A 19,238-nucleotide genomic window follows, 5' to 3' on the forward strand; every position below is an offset into this window, starting at 1 on the left:
ACTGTAGTAGACCGCAGTGTGCACGTGATACTCGGCTGTACGTTCCCCGTCCTCGAGTCACGTCCTCACAGAAGTTGATATCACGATTGCTGATATATATGACATGCCGAAGTCCCAGATCACCAGTGACGATTCCATCGTTGGTAGTAACCAAAATCTATCTAGGACCAGGACTCGGCGGGGAACTGAAGAGACCAGGAAATCTCTTGTTCTTTTGATATCCCTTGTCTTCCCTCTTGTCGGGTTCTTTCATCTGACCATCTCGTCTCATTTACCAAAATTTTATGCTGTGTGCTCTCGTGAAGGCGCGAAAATATATACCGTGGACGACAACAATACTGTTGCGCAATGCCTTGTAGTCGATCATATGTTCATCGTCGACACAGGTAGTCTGGGTGAGTTTATATCTATCGTATCTAAAACCGAATTTTTGGCCAGCCCATTAATATTGGAATTGAGCAGAGGACGTTTCTTCACGCTGGATCGCGAAACTTGCCTCCCCACTTTCGGTCCGGTATATCAAACGCGGCTCGATCATAGTACCAGGTTTGACGGGTTAGTCTACATACGTCCTTTGATAATTTTCATTTGTCGGCATCAGTCGCTAGATTCCCATGCACACATCTTGGAGTATGGGGCTAGCCGTCAACTTTTTCTAGGAGATACTAAGTCGGTAGAAGGTTCGTTCTTTCCTGTACTCTGTCGGCATGTCACCTGATCCCGTTCTCGCTCTTGTTGTCACAAGAAATTATCACTCTCGTGAGGCAGCATATTTCAGTGAATGCAGACATGTACGACAACACATCGTTCATTGAGGGCTGGGGCTGGGATCATTTGTCCTGGTCTGTAAAAGAATGGCCGACCGCAGTACGTACAGTCTACGTGAACTGGTAGGAGTGCACCAGAACCTGACCTCAGCGTTACCAATGTCACCGAAGGACGCATTTGAAAGTGACTTGATTGTTAGGGATAGAGCAGTGGTTCTGCAAAGCAAGGATGGTCATGCCCTTTGGCTTTCAAAGAGAGCTCTTGAATTGAGTGCTCCGCTGCCTAGGGAGATCGAAGGCGGTGTCATCTTCCGCAGAGAGAACGGAGAGCCTACTGGTCAGTAAGGTTAGGCGTGGTGACACCCCAAGGTCTTACTGATTTGAAAGGAGTGCTACTAGACAGTGCACAATCTTTGGTAAAAAAACCTGGCCTGACTGAACGAGACTTACTCAGACATTTCACTACGACGATTGACGATGCGTTGTCGTTAGGATTGACTTCCATTCACGATGCAGGTTACCGATCCGTATCGTTGGCCTTCTTTGAGAGGTGAGAGTCCCTTTCTGGCATTCCTGGGCAGAGACGCCTATTCTTCGCAGACAAGCTGCCAAGGCCGTGCTTCCTGTATGCATAATTGGTGATTGCGCCTGTAAGATCTGTTCAGACTTAGCAGATCCGTATCTATGGAATGAGGCACTTCGACGAGAAGGGTTCTTACCATGGGAATTTGTCGACGCCGATCATAAACGCTGGAAACGGTAGGCTGAATGTACGCAGCGTCAAGATTTTTGCGGATGGTATGTGTATTTGCCGCATTTTTAAAAAGTAATTAGCGTGAGTTTAACACTCGAAAGGCGCACTGCGATCTGGGGGGGCAGCGGTGAAGAATTATCCATACTGATGGTTTTTGGCTTACTGACATTTCACGTTGCTTGCTACAGTTATGCAGTCCATATTGGGATAACCCGGAGAAAAAAGGTTTTATGCGAATAGAGGAGCAGCTACTACACGACGTGGTCATACAGTATCTCCTTGATGGCTGGCAAATCGTGAGTATTTCGCGATTATCATCCACATAACCCAACCCACATCCCCGATTAGAATGTGCACGCTATTGGTGACTGCGCAAACAGGGCCGTTTTAGATGCTTTTGAAGACGCTCTTCAGTATGTTAACGTCTCTGCCTTGCGTCCGCGGCTCGAGCATGCACAAATCTTAACTCCGGAAGATGTCATTCGCGTTGGTAGACTGGGAGGTACGTTGCCTAGGTAATGAAGTGCGGTAATCCTCAGTTGTGGTCTGTAGTGATAGCCAGCGTTCAACCTACACACGTGTAAGTTCTCCAAATTCCTGCTGCCGTCTTCTGACGTGCTCGAATAGGACTAGTGACATGTGGTACGCGGAGGAGCGTCTTGTAGGTGGCGCGTTATTCGCGTAGCATTCTTTGGTACAGCATATGTTGACCATTCCTAGGGCCCTGAACGTGTGAAGGGGCTGTATGCGTTTCGGTCATTGCATGATAATGGAGGAATTCTCGCTTTCGGCTCTGATTTTCCAGTAGAAGATATGAATCCTCTTGCTGGATTTTTTGCTGCGATAACGCGACTCTCGCCGGATGGCACCTCACCCAAGGGTTCAGCCGGATGGTCAGCTAAAGGGCTTATCACATAGCATTTCGTAATGCCAACTATCTTCTAGGTTTCCTGAACAACGCCTATCGCGAGAGCAAGCCCTCAGAGGTGCGTGCCCACTGGTTGACTACTTTTGAATGCAGATATTTGTTAAGGTTTGCACGGCAGGAATGACAATCAATGCTGCACACGCTTCTTTTGCCGAGGACAGGCTTGGATCAATTGTTCCTGGAAAACTCGCAGACTTCGTAGTTTTATCGCAAAACATCATGACGATTCCAATTGATCGGATTTTGAAGACGAAGGTGCTGGCTACCGTCATCGATGGGCGCCCTGTTTATGGGTACATCTGATGGAGACGTGGTGGTGTGCCCTTCGTATACCCTCTTGGTCAATGTCATGTGGTGGTTGTGTGGAGTCAAACAGGTTGAGCCATGTTTGCTGCGTAGACTATCCAGTTTATTAGGCGTCCTAGTCGCGTTATGTAATAAAGCTTGGGCGACGCGTCGGGTGGCACGCGCGACGCGACGCATCTTCGAACCATCCACCGCCAGTAGTCGAACCCCTTGACTTCGCATTCCCCTGCAACCTAATCGGACTAGAGTCTCCATGCTTGGTGAAAAGCGGAAGTCGCAGTCATTAGAACATCCCGTACGGAAGAGGACTGCTCTAGACACTTCCAGTGCCGGCACGAGTAACCGTGACAATTCCAACCACGGGCAACTGTTTTGGATGATACAATGGTACTCACCTCTGTGGCCCAAGTTGGGTAATATGGATTTCTAACCGTTTGTATGTTATCAGGCGATACCCTCAATACAAGAAACATAAGACATGGGATGGAGACGCGGTACTTGTGATGAATGGCTCGAAAGGAACCCTATATGATCTTGAGGGAAAATTGTGAGCACAGAATATGTTTGGTGTCGAGTTGTCGTTGCTCATAACACTTTACCAAAGTATGGGGTCAGGCTCACTTAACACAGCCGACCTGGAGGTCGGTGGAGAATACCAATGCGGGGGAAGAGAAATTGGGATCGATCGTTCTATATCGCGCGCTGACTATTTATCTGGAAGATGCTTTGGCCGCGACCCCCAACCCACTCCCACTGCGAAGAGTTCAGCACCTTCGAAACAGTTCACACCATTGAAGCCTAGCAAACTCACCGCACCATATAAAGCGCCAGCCATTCATAGGCCAGTAGTAGAACTCGAACCCGTAGATTTGAGTTCGACGGGTTCTAGCAAATCTCCACAAAGACGAGAGGCTCACATGTACTGGACAGCCAATTGGTAAGTCACTACATGCTTAATTGGAAACAACTAATCCTTCTGCCCCAGGCGCAAACAACAAACTAAAAAACACAAGACCTGGGATGGAGACGCGTTCGTCAGCCTTGTAGGCAAGAAGCTGATGGTGATATCCCAGCAGGGCACAATGTCCGGTACTCGTTCTCCAGTGGCAAAAATCGTCGGCTTAGTCTGTATCCCTACAGATTTGGGCGCAAGGATTGGACTGGCCATGAGCTACAAAGTGGTTACCGCTTTTATATCGGGAGTAAGGAAGTGGAGTTGGATGCTCCCGTGGAGGCTTCCCAAATGCCCCGTATCATCGACGTTGAAATTGAAAACCATGATCCGGGTGCTGAAGGCGTGGACGGTCTCCCTGCTATGACATCCAACCCGCCTCAAGTTCATTTCCCGGGGACGGATAATGCTACCCACATTCAACGGTCTCAACACAAATTTATTTCTCCTGTGTCATTTTACGGCCAGATACCCGAGACGAAGCCTAAGGGCCCTCTGTAAGTTGTGCAGCTGGTTGGTAAGGTGATTACTGACTTGAGTCGCAGTCATAACCCTGATGCCGAGGGCGCGGTAGTGATGAAAATGCCGACGAAAGAGCATTCGGAGAAATTTAACAAAAAGTAGGTTCTCATGAGCTCACTTCGTTCCAGTTTGACTTCACGCCGCAGAGGGTTGCCCGTAATTGCTGTTGTGCTGGATCCGATAGTTGCGAGACACTTGCGTCCTCACCAAATTGAAGGTAGGCGCCTTTGTTCGGGTTTTTGCAAGGCGAATTTAAATACCTCTTGTTAGGCGTGAAGTTTCTGTACGAATGCGTTATGGGTATGAAGAAACATGAAGGCCAGGGATGTATCCTCGCAGATGAGATGTGAGTTGTGTCCACTACTTCGGGTGTGCTGCGGATACATGACTGCTATTCTCAGGGGTTTAGGCAAGACACTACAGGCATGTGTCTTCCACTGCGTTCGCGCCTCGCAGTTTGTTGATTACCGCTAGTCTGTTGCACTCATTTGGACGCTACTCAGTAAGTTCATATATTTCTTTAAACGTTCTGAATTTATTCGAGTGTCGAAGAGCAAAACCCATATGGTGGAGGAGGAGTCATTGGGAAGGCGTTGATCGTGTGCCCCGTGTCACTGATCAATGTAAGGTGCTTCTAGGCTTTTTGCAACACCTCTGATTGAGACGAGATAGAACTGGCGCGCTGAATTTCGGAAATGGTGGGTGATTCCTGCTGCCATCACAGGTCGTTAACGGTTCCGCAGGCTTGGTCGTGACCGCGTCGGTGTTTTCACTGGCGAAAAGGATAAATCCTCGATCAAGCATTTCATAAATTCGTGCGCTGCATTGTTGTCGGAAATAATTTTGTCTGAACTTGCTTTCCAGAAGAATCCACCAAGTGCTTGTTATTGGATATGAGAAATTGCGAAGCGTGATGTGCGTTGCCTTTTTCATGTAATGGACACGATCCTAAATTCCTCAGTGGTGAACTGGCATATTGCAAGTAAGCGCAGTTGTTACAGGTTTGGATACTTATGGACTGCATTTATTCCAGCCCCCCGATTGGACTTATTATCTGCGATGAAGGTTTGCCGTGACGTGTTCCACTTGCATACTCTAACTTGGAAAGCATAGGGCACAGATTAAAGTCAGCAAATAATAAGACCTCAACGGTGTTTAAAGCCCTGCGCACGCCTCGCCGAATTATTCTTTCTGGTACCCCTATTCAGAATGACCTGAGTGAATTCCACGCAATGGTGAGCAGTACGTGTTGGGACCCATACATAGTTGACTCGACCTCCGAAAGGCTGATTTCTGTAATCCTGGTCTGCTCGGTGAGCATTGAAATCCATAATTTTGTTACCCTCACGAACATTACAAAGATGATTACCCTACCTTTCGCCGTGTATATGAGCTGCCAATTCTGAAGAGCCGAGTTCCGGATTGCACTCCGAAGGAATTGGAGCTCGGGGAAGCACGCGCGGCGCAGGTACAGACTTTGCTTTAGACCTTTGGTCGATCGCTGATTCAAACCACCCAGTTGACAGCGATAGGCAAGAGTTTCGTGTTGCGTCGTGAAGCTTCGATTCTCAAGAATTACCTGCCACCCAAGCGTTTGTCATAATCTACCTCACATGTACTCTCTCCTGATTATGTTTACAGACGAATATGTCGTTTTTGTGACTCCCACGCAGTTACAATTGTCAATGTTTGCAGCAATTCTTCATCCTGAGAAGCTGGCTGCTCTGGTTGAGGGGTCTACCGCAGAGTCTCTTGCCCTGATCAACATGCTTACCAAAGTTAGCAATAGTCCCGTACTCCTGAAAGCCCAAGTAGAGAAAGCAAAGCTGTCCAAATCAGGCCCTATCGTTCGCCCTGGAGTGACTGATGCGCTGAACCTACTTCCCGGGAATACGCCGATGGAAGACTTCTCGATTAGTGGTTAGTAGTAGCGTCGCCTCGGTGATCTGAATGCTGAAAATGACTAGGCAAGCTTACTGCGGTAGCCAATCTGCTGAGGGCGATTCGAGAAGTATGCCGAAGCTCTAGGCTGCGGTGGACAATGCTAATGAACTGGCAGCATACTAAGGAAAAGTGTATCATCGTCTCTCATTACACCTCAACTCTCAACGTAATCGAGGCGTTTTGCAAGAAGAATTCTTACACGTACCTCCGCTTAGACGGGTAAATCAGATTACTTCTCCGTGCAATTCGTTGGTGCTTATGCGGGTACATATAGACAAACACCGGCTAACAAACGGCAGGAATATGTCAATGTGTTCAACAAGTCTTCACAGCAGAGTCATTGTGAGTCCTCTTAGTGAGTTAACCGTGCTGCGCAGTGATCGGTTTTCTAGTTCTGTTCCTTCTCAGTGCCAAAGCAGGAGGGGTCGGCTTGAATCTCATCGGCGCGTCACGATTGTGTTTGATCGATTCTGATTGGAATCCGAGGTACTGTACATGCCAAATTTCTGGGTGAACTTCAGGCCAACTCTGCAAGCAGTCATGACTTACAGTCTATGGCACGCATCCATCGGTAGGTTCCGGTGATAAACTGCACTTGATAGTTTTCTGAGGCGATCATTAGTGACGGTCAGAAGCGACCAGTGTTCATCTACAGGTTTCTCACCGCTGGTACAATTGATGGTCAGTGTCCGTAAGGCTTTGAGCTGTCGTATCTTCACTAAGCAACAGAGAAAATCTATCAGCGGCAAGTTACGAAGATTGGACTGAGTGACTGTAAGTCGTAACCTCTCCTGACTGAGAAGCTTACCGACCTTTTATTCGCAGCCCTAATGGGCACCGTACGAGTGTCATTTCCTATTGGTGCATTTATTGATCACACAAGCTAGGGTAGTTCCGGGTCTAAAGCAGATTCATTCACGCGGAAAGAGGTAGGAAGCTTCACAATTTCGTCATGAACTAAACGCCTTCACAATCTCGTATAGCTTCGTGACATCTTCCGCGTACATCCAGACACTGGTTGTCATACCCATGCTTTGCTGGGCTGTGGTTGCGGCGGACGAGTGTCCGCCTTCGAGGGCGCCGACGACAAGAGTGAGAGAGAAGAGATTTCTTGTGAAGACGCCGCACCACTCGTGGATAACTTCGTAGTGGCCTCACAACTCACCAAAGCCCACTTGGATGAAATGGACAAGGCGGTGAATACTGTTGTGTTTCGCCTTTACCGTTCACATTAATGAGTATTGCAGGATCTGCAGAAGAAGAGGGCAGAACTTGCAAGTTTAGGAGAGTGGACGCACATCGACTGTCTTCGCCGTGTGGCCCCTGATGAGATACAAGATGACATTCTCCGACACCTTCTTCATCCAATCAACGGTGACTTAGAAGTGGAGGAAGCTTCCAGACTGGATAAATTACTAGCGGCTGCCGACCTTGACAACCTCGCAGCGATGTCGGACGACGCACAGTTGGCTCGCGACGTTCCGGGTGGAACAATTTCATTTTTATTTGAGAAGACATCCAATTCCAACTTTGGCGACCACGAAGCAGAAGATGGGTAATTAGTTCTGTACATCCACCCCCCCCCCCCCCCCCCCGATCCAGTCGGACTATGTATCACAGAGATCAGTAGATATTACGTAATAGCCAACCCTGTCCCCTGTAGCGCGAGTAGCAAAACCCTTGGTCATGTCTTCTCCTTTCGTTAAATCCAAACTCAAGGCAGCCAGGGATGCCCTTGGGAAGAAGCAATACGAGGCTGCGCGAGACGCGGCGTCCCAGGTTCTCGATCACGAACCAGACAACTACAACGCGTGTGTGGTTTGGACATACGTCCCATGGCGCTTTTCTGATGGATCCCTAGCCATGTCTTTTTGGGGCTTGCATATCTGGAATTAGGTCGCCATGACAAGAGCGAACAAGTAAGCTGTCAAATTGCAAGGTGTCTCGTTGAGACACTAATGACCTTGTAGCTCTATCGTAGGGCAACTGAATTGAAACCTGATCAGTTTCTCGCCTGGCAGGTGGGTAATACTTTTGTGCCCAGTATAATTTTCACAACAGTCTCAGGGAATCTCCAGATTGTACGAGAAAAAGGAACAATGGGATTCTTTCGCTGGTGCTCTGGAGGAGGTACTGCGCATATTTTCTGCCAGGTGAGTTGGTACGTCATGTCTTGAGTCCGCATGATTTTAACCGGCGTGATACCAGCAACGATGCGACGAGGGCGGCAGAGACCTTGCAAAAACTCATCGAAACAAGTCGGCAGCATGGATCACGGAAGCAGGTAAGCTGAATCATCCAATAATCCATTGTACCAACTATTTCTAGATTATCACAGCACTTTCCTATCTTCTTCCGGATTCCCCGTATTATGACACTCTGTCAACGTTGCCGCCGCCGGATCATACAAATCCCGATTCTACGACGACATTTGTTACGCAAGAAGCGATTCATGATTCACTCCCTGTGATAGAGGAGATCATGACCCTAACCGAGCAAGAAGAAGAGACATTCATGAAGGTCGAGTTCGACAAGAGACGCACACGCCTCGGAACTTCCCCACCACATATATTACGGAAAGAAATTGGGTTAGAAGTGTGGAGGACATCGAAGGTCTGGCAATCTGCAATTAGCTTCCTTTATTGACGCCAGCATACAGCTTCCACTTCTATACCAAGAAGTATTGAACCACCCTAAAACATCTGATGAACTACGTCGCTCTGTAGAAGCTAAGATGATACGCTACAAACAGCAAACATTTCATGCATTACCTTCGTCAGATCCGGAGAAAAACCGTATTGGGATCGAGCTTTCCGAGCTAGTTAATGGCATTGTGGCCATTGGGATACGCAATCAATTAGCATGGTCGATCTCTTTAGAAGGAATGGACAAAGAGACAGTCTGTAAATGTTACTTCATATTCATGACAGTGCAATGACACTAAAACTGTCCATTTAGGTGAATATGGTCTGGACCTTCTCAGGCGATATATGCAGGTCTTCCCCGAAACTGATCTGGCCCAACTACTAAGGGGCTACTTCCTGTACATGGGCATACCAATTGATGAGGACATCGACAGCGAAGCAAACGAGCCACCGAACGTCGTGTCGAAGCTGGCGAGCGATGATGGCGAGCTGCTCAATGCCACCTTGGTAAGTTTGTCGTTATTCTCCATCAATTTATGCCATTATCTTCTCAGAATGCATTTGGCTCACTGCAAGATTCACTCTTGGCTACTCGAGTGGTTGTCGACGTTTACTTACAAGAGCGGGACTATCTGAGTGTGATTCACGTGGCTGAAAGCGGCCTTGAACTGGTTAAGAAATACGAGGAGAACACAGGTCGTAAGCTTGGAAAGTGAGTGGCCCAACTCTACTAGGGAGACTTTCCTGATACATCGCAAAGTGTGCGCAAGGCGCTCAATGTCGCCCTGGCAACCGCTCTAGTTCACTTGTACCCTCCAAAGCACCATCAACGTGCCCGCCGACTGCTGGATGATGTATTAAAACAGGATCCAGAACACGTCGATGCACTACTCGCCTGCGGTTACATACTCCAGCGAGCTGACAGATGGGAGGAAGCCGAGAGAGTTTTCTCCAAAGCCATAGCACGGCTCCCCGCGGACGCGCCGAAACGTCTGCGTGCCAGGGAAGAGTGTGCATGGTGCCTCTGTAGAATTAGGATCGCAGAAGGCGTGCAAGCACTAAGGGAGGTGTTGAGGGATTTAGAGGGTGAAAAGTTCAAATTTGACAGGGCAAGGTGTCTGTGGCGCATTGGTAGGGCCTGTTGGGATCTGGGTGGTCAGTCAAATTTTCCTGTGTGGGACCTGCGAAGACTGACTATCCTCTACTTTCCTACGTACCCAGGTAGCTCCCGCGAAGAAGCTTACGCAAATTTCATTCAGTCACTGAGGTGTGATCCAGAGTATGCCCCCTCATACACCTCTCTTGGCGTTTATTATTCCGACTTTGCTGTGCCACCCGATCCCACGCGAGCATCGAAATGCTTCCAGAAAGCTTTTGAACTGGATCCTACAGAAGTAGAAGCTGCAAGGAGACTAGCCGAGGGCTTTGCGGATGAGCGAGAATGGGATCTTGTGGAGGTCGTCGCCCGCAGGACAATGGAAGGTGAGGGTGAGCTAGATCCCGGCGCTGAGGAGGAAGGTGGCGTAGTTGTCGGGAGGTATCTTCCAACGAACACTTGGGCCTGGAAAGCAATCGGTGTCGTAGAACTGGTGAACGACTAGCTTTTTATGGACGTTACGTCACGCTGACCATATCCGCTCGACTTAGTCGCGTCGAAATTATGCGGAGTCCATTGAGGCGTTGCAAATAGCCTTGAGAGAAGAGGAAGAGGACGGAGTCTGCTGGCTGCGCCTAGGTGAGGCCTATAGTAAAGCAGGCCGCTATGCTGCTGCGGTGAAGGCGCTTGCACGAGCAAATGAGCTCAACCCAGATGATTGGTTATGCACCTACCTCATTGGAGAAGTGCAGAGGCAGACTGGTCGATTTGGGGAGGCCTTGGACTCCTATAATTCAGTACTGCAAAAACGGCCCAACGAGGCTGGAGTCTTGATGTCTCTTGCGCTAACTGAGTTGGCTCTCGCTCGACAAGAATGGCTTGGCGGATTCTTTTCCCGAGCAGAACGAACTTTCGCATCAAGTATCGCGACGTGTCTCTCAACAGTTCAGGCGAGTTCTGGATACGGTGGCATTGCATGGAAAGTAATAGGGGACGCACTCCTCGGGCTTTCGGAAGCAACGACATTTGTCGATCAAGAAGTTATTCGGGATATACTTGTGAAGATAACATCGACGATACAACATGTTACTAGCAAGCGCATTGCACACGTTTTCACTCTTAACCCCATACGGGACGGGGTCCCACTAACTGGCTCGCACGCGCTTCAAGTTGCTGTTGCTAGCTACGATTATCGCATCACTATCGGATCAACGGATGATGCTGTGATGGGCAGCGCACTTTACGACCTTGGACAGACACTGCATGCGTGGTCGAAGGAGAAAATGGCCGGTCGTACGCCGGCGTTGGAAGTGGCTGCCTCACTACTGAAAGAAGCTTTATGCCAAGACCCAGACAATGCCACGTACTGGACAGCACTCGGTATAACGTATTTTCTTGACAAGCCGAAAATTTCCCAACATGCATATATCAGAGCTTTGGAGCTGGATCCAAAGGCAAGTTTGAAACGCATTATATAAATATCAACTTCAACAGCTCACCTCCGATTACAGAATACAGTCGCTTGGATTCAACTCGGACTGTTATATTTGTACTACAATGACGTGGCCCTGGCGCACGAAGCGTTGTCTAAGGCACATATACTGGATCCTGACTGTCCTCTTGCATGGATCGGCCTAGCGCTGGTGACGGTGACAAGCGGAGACGACGATCATGCTCATGCGTTGCTAGAACACGCAGTCGGGTTATCCCCTCTTGTGGTAAGTTCGAACCCATTAGAATAAGGTCAACGCATCCGTGGCTGACTTTAACTTAAGCCAGCAGCAACTGTAGAGTTTGCTGCTCGACTTTTCCGGCCAATGTCCCGCCAAGTGAAAACCCGAGTTCTTACGAAGGAGGAAATGCTGCTTGCCTTCGCTGCTCTGAACCTTTACGCGAAACAACGTCAAGACGACGCAAGAGCTTTGCATCTCTTGGGATTGGTATGTGAGCGCCTCGGCGGACTAGAACAGGGCGCAGAGTGGATTAGCCGCGCAATAATGCTCCTGGAAATTGTGTATGAGGACACGGAGGACCCCCTCATAGAAAGGCAGTTCACCGTTGCGCATACCAATCTTGCCCGACTGAAGGTCGGTTTGCGTGATTATAGTGGAGCACTAGAGTCATTCGAGACTGCGCTCGGATTATTGCCGGAACAAGTTGCCATGGATCGTGAATGCGAACCTGAGATTGGAGTACTGAAAGTACAGGTGTTGTTTGGGAGCGGATTGGCGCATTTCAAGCTTGGAGACCTCCAAAGTGCTATGACGAGGTTTCAAGCTGCACTTGATGCTACTGTAGACAACCAAGTTCTCCGAGGACACGCCACCGTCCTCCTTGCTCAGTGTATGTGGACAATCGGGACGGACGAGCTCAGGGAGTCAGCGAAGGCATTGTTACTTGACAGGTGGCAATCAAATTTTTTGGGTCACCGACCAGTCCGCTTATAATCATACAGCATCACCGCAGATCCGGAGAACTTGATCTCAATTAGCACCCTCACTGGGATGGGCATCCTCACTGAAGACGACAGCCTTGTGGATGCGGCTTTATCCGAGATACAGTCCCTGCCTGTCGGGCGGCGTCAAGAGCTCGATCCTCGCGGAGATGTCACGTATCTTCTCATGCAACATTATCTCGGTCTAGTAAATCTTGATCTCTTGCTTCTCATTTCTTAGTGACTCAGTGATTCCACCTACTTCCTAGGCCGATATCGAGCAGGCTGTCCGGGTCGTTCAGAAAGCGTTACTATATAGAACCCTCTAGCCTAAGACTACGCCGGGACCTTGCGTCGCTCATACTCAAGCAAGGTAACAGAGCAGCAACACAAGCCATTCTCGCGGTCGACTCTGCGGTGCGTAGCTTGGAAGAAGCGAAGGACACCCTTGCAGTAGCGTGTATCGCCGACAATGGGAAAGAGGGACATGCCTTGAGTCACGCACAGAAAGCAATCATGTTGGATCCAGGGAATGTACAGAACTGGAAGACGTTGGCATACGTACGAGCAAGGAATGCGGGTCTGTAGTAAGGATGACGTACCTGTGCACTACTTTTAATTATCTTTCTTTTCTGCTCTACTGTACAGCAGTGGATCACCGCTTTGACTGATTCGCGGCCTCTGTAGACAGACAGACTTGGGATGTTAGACATGAGATTTAACGCGATGCACCCACCTCTCCGTGTTGCATCTTCCAAGAGCTGTGTGTCGACGTGTTCGGCCGGTAGCTGCACGTATCTTACGACAGATCCCCGGATGAAACAGTTCTTGACCGCCATCTGAACCCAGGCTTGAGTTAGACACAGTAAGAGAACACCAAGCATCATGGGGTTGTGCTCGCCATATGTGGATGTCTCGCTTCGTCGAGGACTTTAATGGAATCCAGGCGGATGTTCAGGAACCTACATCGAGTCCATTGGGCGGTGGAAGTTGAAGAGGTAGGTGACGAAAAATAGGAGAGATGGCACGAACTGGTCAACTGACTTGAGGACGCCTGTTATTGAGAGATCGTTTTTGAGTTCGACGGTTACACGCTGATCTGTCAGCGTTTTGAATACAGAAAATATGAGCTTGGTACGCGGTTAGTTATCGGAGCGGGGGTGCATTTGCATGGACTGACCATGTTTCACAGATAGGTGGACCACTAAAGAATAAGACAGAGTACAAAGATCATGTTACTACAACTTCCAGCCTGATTGTATTTCCTTTTTTTGCAGAGGCATCAACTCTCTACATTCACCAACCCAAGCCACCACAACTAGGTTACACTGGATATCGGAGTAACTACCAGGATGAAATGCTACAATTGCCAAAGTCCGACTGAGCACACTAAATTATGTGCGTTCCCTTTGCAACTTGCCTAAGCTGCTGCCTGTTCCACTTCTTGACGGCTTGTCCATGTTCTTCACTGGGTAGCGGGTGATTGTTATCCCGGTTCGCAACATGTTGCATCTAATCAAATTCGGACATATCAAAGTTGTAGGTGAAATGCTAAGGGAGGTCCCGGTTAGTCGAGTATCTAGAGGTAAGTTGAGACTCTATATGCGTACCTTGTACAGACACATCACTTTGACCACCCAAGCTTCGAGGTGGTATATCTTCTTGCTACCTAACCGCATACGCAGTTCCTGTTTATAATGACTATGGACGCAGAAAGCAAGAGTGGAAACTGCCAACTTACGTAGAATGCAGCCCAATGCATGACGTCGGCTTTCAAAGCCTCATCAACCCTTTCCGCTACTTTTTCTGCCACAGTCTTGTGTAACATTCATGTAAACCAAAGTCCATAACTTCGATGAGGCATGGACGAACCTTGAGGATAACAGTTGGTGGTATACAGTGACTTAGCAATTCGTAAAACTTCGCACGGACTTCCATGACCCGTGCTGGCGATTGCTCCTGAACTATAAGCTCGGCCACTTTGTGACAGTAGGTCTCCCAATCCGGTTTTGCAATCCGGAGAGGACCAGAAAGGTCGGGACTGGCAATCATGGTATTGAAAACAGGTACCGGTTACGTGTGAGTGTTCAAGACATACGATTGCATCTTAAGTGCTTCAAACACGAGAAGGGCCTTCCGCATATTCCCAGCAGCATCCTCCGCTATTTGCAGGGAAGCCTCTGGAGGGACGTCGAACTTCATTTTCCTCGCGACGTGTTCCACTACCGCTTGGATCTACTCGTAGATAAGTCGTGAAAAACTGGTGTCAATAGCAAGTCTAACTGACCTCCTGCGCTGTCGGTGCAGCTACACGCACGAGCAGACACCGACTCCTGATTGGTGCAATGAGTCTGCTGGTACTGTTGGCACATAATATGATTCGCATGTTTGACATGTACTTTTCCATCGTGCGACGCAAAGCTGCTTGGGCATCTCTGGATAAGAAGTCGGCTTCGTTGATGACGACAACTATAGGAAAAATAAGGATGCGTCCGACGCAGCAATACAACTAGGAGAAACCTTTAAAGCGGTGCTTCGCACCAAGATCTACCTGCTGGGTCTGCGCGATCTCCTTTAGAAGATCCTGCACAACCACTCTGTCGTAACTCCCTGCTTCACTGCGGCACCGTCTGTTGGTTAGTTCTCATGGCTGGAGACAGCACATGGACGCACCTGGGAGTAATCTCGATGTGGTAGCTGCTCTGTACCAAGTTGATCTCCAGCTTTCGCCTTGAGGGTGATACAAAAACTCTTTGATCAATTTTGAGCTTTGCACCTCAGTTAGTACGTCTTAACCTCTGCACAGGGGAATGGAACCCTCGCACCTTCTCCACACCGGTGCCGAACAGTTGCCTCAGCGTGCAGTTTATGCGAGTTTTCTTTCCTGCACCTGATGGACCATAGAAGAGCATGTGTGGAAAATCTTCAGAGGCGGCGAGTGCTTTCAGCCGGGTAGAGAGGTCATGGTGGTAGTGGAGGTCATCAAGTGTTTTTGGCCTAAACTGAATTTTTTCCAAATAAAATTCTTTGTGTGAATGGAGAAGAGAGGAACTTACTCGGTCAACCCAGAGTGACATGGGTGATTCAGAATGAAATGTTGGTCGCGTCGACGCGTTCACTTTGATCTGTCGCGTAGTCCAATAGGGATTCTATTACTCAGTACTACTGCCTTGCAATAAACCAGATAACACGGAAAACATGTACAACAGTAGCTAGTTCGTATGTTCATATGCATAGCTCACACAACCTTCCGACCTAACGCTCGCCGCTCTTTATAAGACTAGCGACCCTTTTCGCTGCGTCCGGTTCCATACCACAACGTTTTGTCAGGACGCGAGTGTAATCTTTTTGTTTTGGCACACGCTTCCGTGGCAGAAAAGTTGCCATTCGCCTAAGGAACATCACGAGCCAGCTCGGGGTGTCCATTATCAACCCTGTGCCATTTGCTGTGCACTTCTGCAAGAGCGACAACAGGGTCTTCCTAGACTCATCGTACTTTGCAACCTGCTCCTGGTCTTCGGGATCCTGAACCGCCGTTATGCACGCGTGACCAACGCTATGGATGCCATATCTCTTGATATTGGTCTGGTTTCTGATCCACCAATCTTCCATCCTTTCCTCCCGCTCAAGGCCGGTGAAAATGAGCGCGATAGGTACTCTCTTGTCGCAGAGAAACTCGTGGAATAACCGGTAGTTGCTCTGCGTGGTGGCGGTTATCCGGCCACCGCGCATGCAGAAGAGAAGAAGGTGAATACCCCCGGTTTCACCCAGAGACCTGATGAGTTTGTATGCCTTCTCTATAGCATCGTAGTAGCCGTTGACACCCATCTGGGGTTCCTCAAGACCGACAGTGTCATAGACGGTATAGGACTGCGAGTGGACTTGGATATCATATCGGGTTGATGACATCGTGCACCCGTCAACGTCAGCGGAAACCTTGGCGATGGGTTGCCCGGCAATGAGGTTAACAACCGAACTCTTCCCTACGCCAGTTTCGCCAAAAAGGACAATATTGATAGGACTGGACTATGTGGGGAACATCAGAAGATATAGTTACCATACATACATCCCACTACTCACGGCTGGAGGGACGGCTGGAGGGTGTTCTGACATTTCGCCTGAGGACGTCTGAAGACTCGGAGCTACGGGGAGCAGCGTATAACGCCTTCTACGGTATATGGACGCAGAACGATACACTGCAAGTGGTTGAAAGGTTTAAATGCGCCTACCGTGCAGAGGACGACGGGCTGGAAGTGAGTGGTTGGGGTTGATATGTTACGGAAACACACAGTGGTAGGGAACGATGCATGGCTGGCATACCGTAGTGATGCATCTGCCTCATGGAGGCAGCGTGTAAAACCTCCACTAAACCTACCGTCCGAGTCGAACGAGGGTTTGTAGGGAGTCAGCAACGTTTGGCGCTCGCTTAGCGCCAAGAAAACATCGCACTCGATATGCAGTAACATCCAAGTCAATTGGTTTCGTATTAGGCGGCGTATGTAGTACAGAGTTCAAAACTCTCAGAAACGACCGGTCCTCGCGAACCAGCATCCTTTGTGGAAAGGAACGTTTACCCCTCGAAATGACTTGTGCTCTCCACGTTGCTCACTTTGCAACCCTAAGCAACCTCGGCAATGTCCACCGCGGGGTATTGCAAGGTTGGAGTCACAAGGCTGGTCCCCTGTTGGCACCGTCGTGTGGTCCATGTGATGTTGTGCAAGCGGTCCTATCTCCTCTGCTCTACACAGACACCTTCGTTGCACCGTCCAGCTCAACGCAGCAGTGCGTTACACTCCAACGAGTACTTCTTTCTAGTGTTATTGAGGTCCATACAAGTGGTTAATGGACAAATCAGGTCCTGTTGTTCGGTGGGCTGCCAATCTATCAACAAGAACCACAGAAGGATATCAAATAGCACGGTTGACACTGTTCACCAAAGGAACCAAGATGACTTCGAGGGAGGTCCGTTACTCTTCTACCACGAAGTGTAGTTACAGTGTTCATATTCTTCCAGCAAAGTGGACAGCCCGTCCATAACGTCATCATATTTGGGGAAACCGGCGTTGGGAAGAGTTCCCTCGTTAACCTGATAGTCGGGTCGAACGGAGCAGAGACATCTTCTGATGCAGTTGCGTGCACCGCACGTAATCAGGGATACGAGGTGACCATAAATAATCGGAAGTTCAGAGTATGGGATACCGTTGGGCTGGATAGTGGGACGTTCAACTGGTTACCCGCTACCTTCGCAGAGAGGCCCCTGAAGCGTTTTCTATCGAAGTTATTCAAGAAAGGAGAAGTGGACCTTCTGGTCTATTGCGTACGTGCTTCGAGAGCCACGCGAGCCCTTGTTCGGCATTATCAGACTTTCTACTCCACAGTATGCAGGGCTGCTGTCCCTGTGGTCGTGGTTATAACCTGCCTCGAAAACTCTTCAGGAGAAATGGATAACTGGTGGACAAAGAACGCGGGGAATTTCCGCAATTGTGGCATGTATTTTGCTGGCCATGCATGCGTAACGACGTTGGCCGACGAACATTGTGACTCTGCAATGTTGCAGGAACGTCGTGCATCCTCTCGACGGGCAGTTCATGACCTGATATCTAGAACCTGTGTCCCCTATGAATCGCACCTAGCATCGGGAAACACAAGCCAAACACAACAGCGGAATGCCTCCGGGTTTCTGTCATCTATAATGCCATGGCTACGATCAGGGTGAGTTGCCCTTTTGCAATAGATGCCGATGATGCTGGAACGGCTTTTCATTCGGGTACGCTTCTCTACCCTGATGATATAGGACTACACCGCAACGATAGTTCTGGTCTGTGAGATGGGTATGTGGTCGTAGTTTTATTCTTCGTTTGGAGATTGGCTGCTTGGATTGTGGGTACGAAATATTTAGACATGTATCTTGACGTGGTTTTTAAATGACCGTTCAGCGTTCAACGTTTCAACGTTCGGACTCTTTCATTCTCTTTGTAGCTCGAGACTGACAGTCTCAAAGCCCAGTTGTGCCGACCATCCAATACATGGCTGGGAGACTATGACCCACTGGCGTTGCGGGTGCGATGACTGACCAACGGACGTGGCTGCAGACCCGCTGGTAAGTTGTCATAAGGCACGAAATTAACCAACATAAGTGAGTCTGTACATGTCCATGGGCCATAAGCCTATTAACACATAGTGTGTAATCTGGTATCCTTCTGGCCGCGTATCTTACCGAAGCTGAAACCCAAAACTTGGATTTCGCGATTAAACCATCTCCCAGCGTCCGATAACTTGTCAGGGACCACAATTTCCAATTTCCAGTTACTGCTGGTGGTATCGCTATTACCACTGACTCACTTATCCCCTCGCCTACCCTTCTGTCAATACAAACTGATTGATGTGTGGAAAGTTGGCTATTGTTGGTTACAGAGCTTGGCATCAACCTCGGCACAGTGGAATTCCAGGCATATTTCGAAAACATCTTGAGTGGACGTAAGAATGTCTGCAGTGCATTCCTTCTGACTGTCTCCCTTTAGCATCGTCAGCAACTGACCTTCTGAATCACGGACCACTGTTTGTCTGTCTGGATGCATGATTTCGCAGAGTGGTAGTGCACTCACTGTGATCGGCAGACTCTTCTCCAATTGTCCTGGTGCAGACAATGTCACATTGAGCATCAAGGGCAGCCCACCAGAAGTAGCACATCGGTGGCTTGGCTCACTGCGTTCAAGACTCTGACGCTTGATGTTTTTTTTACCAGGCCAGAAGTTTGATGTAAGTTCTCGCCCATGTCTCATTGTAAGATACGGAACACCTGACTTTCTCAATCTATAACTTTATCCGATCTCAGCACTGTCATGGAAAATCAAAGTGAGGCGTTCGCACCCCTATCAGCTTCGAATAGC

At 48.9% G+C, this 19,238-nt stretch overlaps 7 protein-coding genes across 7 annotated transcripts; 4 read left to right on the top strand and 3 right to left on the bottom strand.

Moving 5' to 3' along the window:
- Positions 1-47: 47 nt before the first annotated feature.
- F5J12DRAFT_796500 (amidohydrolase family-domain-containing protein) lies at positions 48-2,942 on the top strand. Its single transcript, XM_051744122.1, has 16 exons — positions 48-395; positions 463-555; positions 609-680; positions 746-867; positions 939-1,104; positions 1,155-1,317; positions 1,368-1,392; positions 1,442-1,565; positions 1,623-1,648; positions 1,710-1,817; positions 1,870-2,023; positions 2,074-2,101; positions 2,149-2,182; positions 2,242-2,414; positions 2,467-2,507; positions 2,568-2,942. The coding sequence occupies exons 1-16, from the start codon at positions 104-106 to the stop codon at positions 2,750-2,752; spliced, it is 1,806 nt and encodes a 601-aa protein (XP_051604797.1). The 5' UTR covers positions 48-103; the 3' UTR covers positions 2,753-2,942.
- On the top strand, positions 2,927-7,826 carry F5J12DRAFT_796530 (P-loop containing nucleoside triphosphate hydrolase protein). The gene is made up of 28 exons (XM_051744123.1): positions 2,927-3,142; positions 3,204-3,302; positions 3,360-3,692; positions 3,741-3,839; positions 3,896-4,204; positions 4,253-4,327; positions 4,376-4,446; positions 4,500-4,575; positions 4,774-4,852; positions 4,902-4,927; positions 4,973-5,044; positions 5,094-5,144; positions 5,263-5,294; positions 5,343-5,464; positions 5,515-5,542; positions 5,591-5,697; positions 5,749-5,821; positions 5,871-6,149; positions 6,197-6,240; positions 6,289-6,392; positions 6,448-6,515; positions 6,566-6,659; positions 6,712-6,744; positions 6,796-6,854; positions 6,903-6,951; positions 7,066-7,102; positions 7,157-7,369; positions 7,421-7,826. The coding sequence occupies exons 1-28, from the start codon at positions 3,009-3,011 to the stop codon at positions 7,730-7,732; spliced, it is 3,078 nt and encodes a 1,025-aa protein (XP_051604798.1). The 5' UTR covers positions 2,927-3,008; the 3' UTR covers positions 7,733-7,826.
- Positions 7,827-12,974, top strand: F5J12DRAFT_796546 (superkiller protein 3). The gene is made up of 17 exons (XM_051744124.1): positions 7,827-7,984; positions 8,035-8,092; positions 8,144-8,194; positions 8,241-8,326; positions 8,382-8,457; positions 8,502-8,786; positions 8,833-9,076; positions 9,132-9,325; positions 9,373-9,530; positions 9,579-9,973; positions 10,040-10,407; positions 10,466-11,368; positions 11,426-11,632; positions 11,690-12,318; positions 12,370-12,556; positions 12,618-12,655; positions 12,678-12,974. Exons 1-17 carry the CDS (start codon positions 7,860-7,862, stop codon positions 12,934-12,936), a joined length of 4,263 nt encoding a protein of 1,420 aa, XP_051604799.1. The 5' UTR covers positions 7,827-7,859; the 3' UTR covers positions 12,937-12,974.
- Positions 12,954-13,628, bottom strand: F5J12DRAFT_796551 (uncharacterized protein). The gene is made up of 5 exons (XM_051744125.1): positions 13,529-13,628; positions 13,381-13,478; positions 13,250-13,310; positions 13,085-13,187; positions 12,954-13,029 (listed from the first exon to the last, which is right to left on the bottom strand). Exons 1-5 carry the CDS (start codon positions 13,529-13,531, stop codon positions 13,004-13,006), a joined length of 291 nt encoding a protein of 96 aa, XP_051604800.1. The 5' UTR covers positions 13,532-13,628; the 3' UTR covers positions 12,954-13,003.
- Positions 13,629-15,484, bottom strand: F5J12DRAFT_918354 (P-loop containing nucleoside triphosphate hydrolase protein). The gene is made up of 10 exons (XM_051749222.1): positions 15,405-15,484; positions 15,174-15,350; positions 15,022-15,116; positions 14,869-14,966; positions 14,636-14,817; positions 14,447-14,583; positions 14,221-14,389; positions 14,090-14,164; positions 13,959-14,036; positions 13,629-13,899 (listed from the first exon to the last, which is right to left on the bottom strand). Exons 1-10 carry the CDS (start codon positions 15,423-15,425, stop codon positions 13,861-13,863), a joined length of 1,071 nt encoding a protein of 356 aa, XP_051604801.1. The 5' UTR covers positions 15,426-15,484; the 3' UTR covers positions 13,629-13,860.
- Positions 15,485-16,765, bottom strand: F5J12DRAFT_796559 (P-loop containing nucleoside triphosphate hydrolase protein). The gene is made up of 3 exons (XM_051744126.1): positions 16,669-16,765; positions 16,429-16,595; positions 15,485-16,374 (listed from the first exon to the last, which is right to left on the bottom strand). Exons 2-3 carry the CDS (start codon positions 16,459-16,461, stop codon positions 15,604-15,606), a joined length of 804 nt encoding a protein of 267 aa, XP_051604802.1. The 5' UTR covers positions 16,462-16,595; positions 16,669-16,765; the 3' UTR covers positions 15,485-15,603.
- Positions 16,766-17,128: 363 nt separating this feature from the next.
- On the top strand, positions 17,129-18,547 carry F5J12DRAFT_796567 (P-loop containing nucleoside triphosphate hydrolase protein). Its single transcript, XM_051744127.1, has 4 exons — positions 17,129-17,310; positions 17,363-18,060; positions 18,143-18,300; positions 18,350-18,547. The coding sequence occupies exons 1-3, from the start codon at positions 17,191-17,193 to the stop codon at positions 18,159-18,161; spliced, it is 837 nt and encodes a 278-aa protein (XP_051604803.1). The 5' UTR covers positions 17,129-17,190; the 3' UTR covers positions 18,162-18,300; positions 18,350-18,547.
- Positions 18,548-19,238: the final 691 nt, after the last annotated feature.

Source organism: Pisolithus orientalis (assembly GCF_024613125.1).
Source record: "Pisolithus orientalis strain OTSU chromosome Unknown F5J12scaffold_2, whole genome shotgun sequence".
Taxonomy (NCBI): domain Eukaryota; kingdom Fungi; phylum Basidiomycota; class Agaricomycetes; order Boletales; family Pisolithaceae; genus Pisolithus; species Pisolithus orientalis.

What these genes read in the sequence shown, in the direction of transcription:
- F5J12DRAFT_796500 (XM_051744122.1), top strand. Translation starts at nt 104, where the DNA reads ATGCCGAAGTCCCAGATCACCAGTGACGATTCCATCGTTGGTAGTAAC. An exon ending in CGTCGACACAGGTAGTCTGG is followed by an intron (nt 396 to 462) that starts GTGAGTTTATAT and finishes GGAATTGAGCAG; the next exon opens with AGGACGTTTCTTCACGCTGG. An exon ending in AGAGAACGGAGAGCCTACTG is followed by an intron (nt 1,105 to 1,154) that starts GTCAGTAAGGTT and finishes CTGATTTGAAAG; the next exon opens with GAGTGCTACTAGACAGTGCA.
- F5J12DRAFT_796530 (XM_051744123.1), top strand. Translation starts at nt 3,009, where the DNA reads ATGCTTGGTGAAAAGCGGAAGTCGCAGTCATTAGAACATCCCGTACGG. An exon ending in GAGAAATTGCGAAGCGTGAT is followed by an intron (nt 5,145 to 5,262) that starts GTGCGTTGCCTT and finishes CATTTATTCCAG; the next exon opens with CCCCCCGATTGGACTTATTA. An exon ending in ATTCATTCACGCGGAAAGAG is followed by an intron (nt 7,103 to 7,156) that starts GTAGGAAGCTTC and finishes AATCTCGTATAG; the next exon opens with CTTCGTGACATCTTCCGCGT.
- F5J12DRAFT_796546 (XM_051744124.1), top strand. Translation starts at nt 7,860, where the DNA reads ATGTCTTCTCCTTTCGTTAAATCCAAACTCAAGGCAGCCAGGGATGCC. An exon ending in ATCAGTTTCTCGCCTGGCAG is followed by an intron (nt 8,195 to 8,240) that starts GTGGGTAATACT and finishes CAACAGTCTCAG; the next exon opens with GGAATCTCCAGATTGTACGA. An exon ending in GGCCTGTTGGGATCTGGGTG is followed by an intron (nt 9,974 to 10,039) that starts GTCAGTCAAATT and finishes CTACGTACCCAG; the next exon opens with GTAGCTCCCGCGAAGAAGCT.
- F5J12DRAFT_796551 (XM_051744125.1), bottom strand. An exon ending in AAGCGAGACATCCACATATG is followed by an intron (nt 13,188 to 13,249) that starts GCGAGCACAACC and finishes GCCTGGGTTCAG; the next exon opens with ATGGCGGTCAAGAACTGTTT. An exon ending in GGAAGATGCAACACGGAGAG is followed by an intron (nt 13,030 to 13,084) that starts GTGGGTGCATCG and finishes GTCTGTCTACAG; the next exon opens with AGGCCGCGAATCAGTCAAAG.
- F5J12DRAFT_918354 (XM_051749222.1), bottom strand. Translation starts at nt 15,425, where the DNA reads ATGTCACTCTGGGTTGACCGA. An exon ending in TGTCACTCTGGGTTGACCGA is followed by an intron (nt 15,351 to 15,404) that starts GTAAGTTCCTCT and finishes GAAAAAATTCAG; the next exon opens with TTTAGGCCAAAAACACTTGA. An exon ending in AAGTGATGTGTCTGTACAAG is followed by an intron (nt 13,900 to 13,958) that starts GTACGCATATAG and finishes GACCTCCCTTAG; the next exon opens with CATTTCACCTACAACTTTGA.
- F5J12DRAFT_796559 (XM_051744126.1), bottom strand. Translation starts at nt 16,461, where the DNA reads ATGTCAGAACACCCTCCAGCCGTCCCTCCAGCC. An exon ending in CTCCAGCCGTCCCTCCAGCC is followed by an intron (nt 16,375 to 16,428) that starts GTGAGTAGTGGG and finishes TTCCCCACATAG; the next exon opens with TCCAGTCCTATCAATATTGT.
- F5J12DRAFT_796567 (XM_051744127.1), top strand. Translation starts at nt 17,191, where the DNA reads ATGGACAAATCAGGTCCTGTTGTTCGGTGGGCTGCCAATCTATCAACA. An exon ending in CCAAGATGACTTCGAGGGAG is followed by an intron (nt 17,311 to 17,362) that starts GTCCGTTACTCT and finishes ATATTCTTCCAG; the next exon opens with CAAAGTGGACAGCCCGTCCA.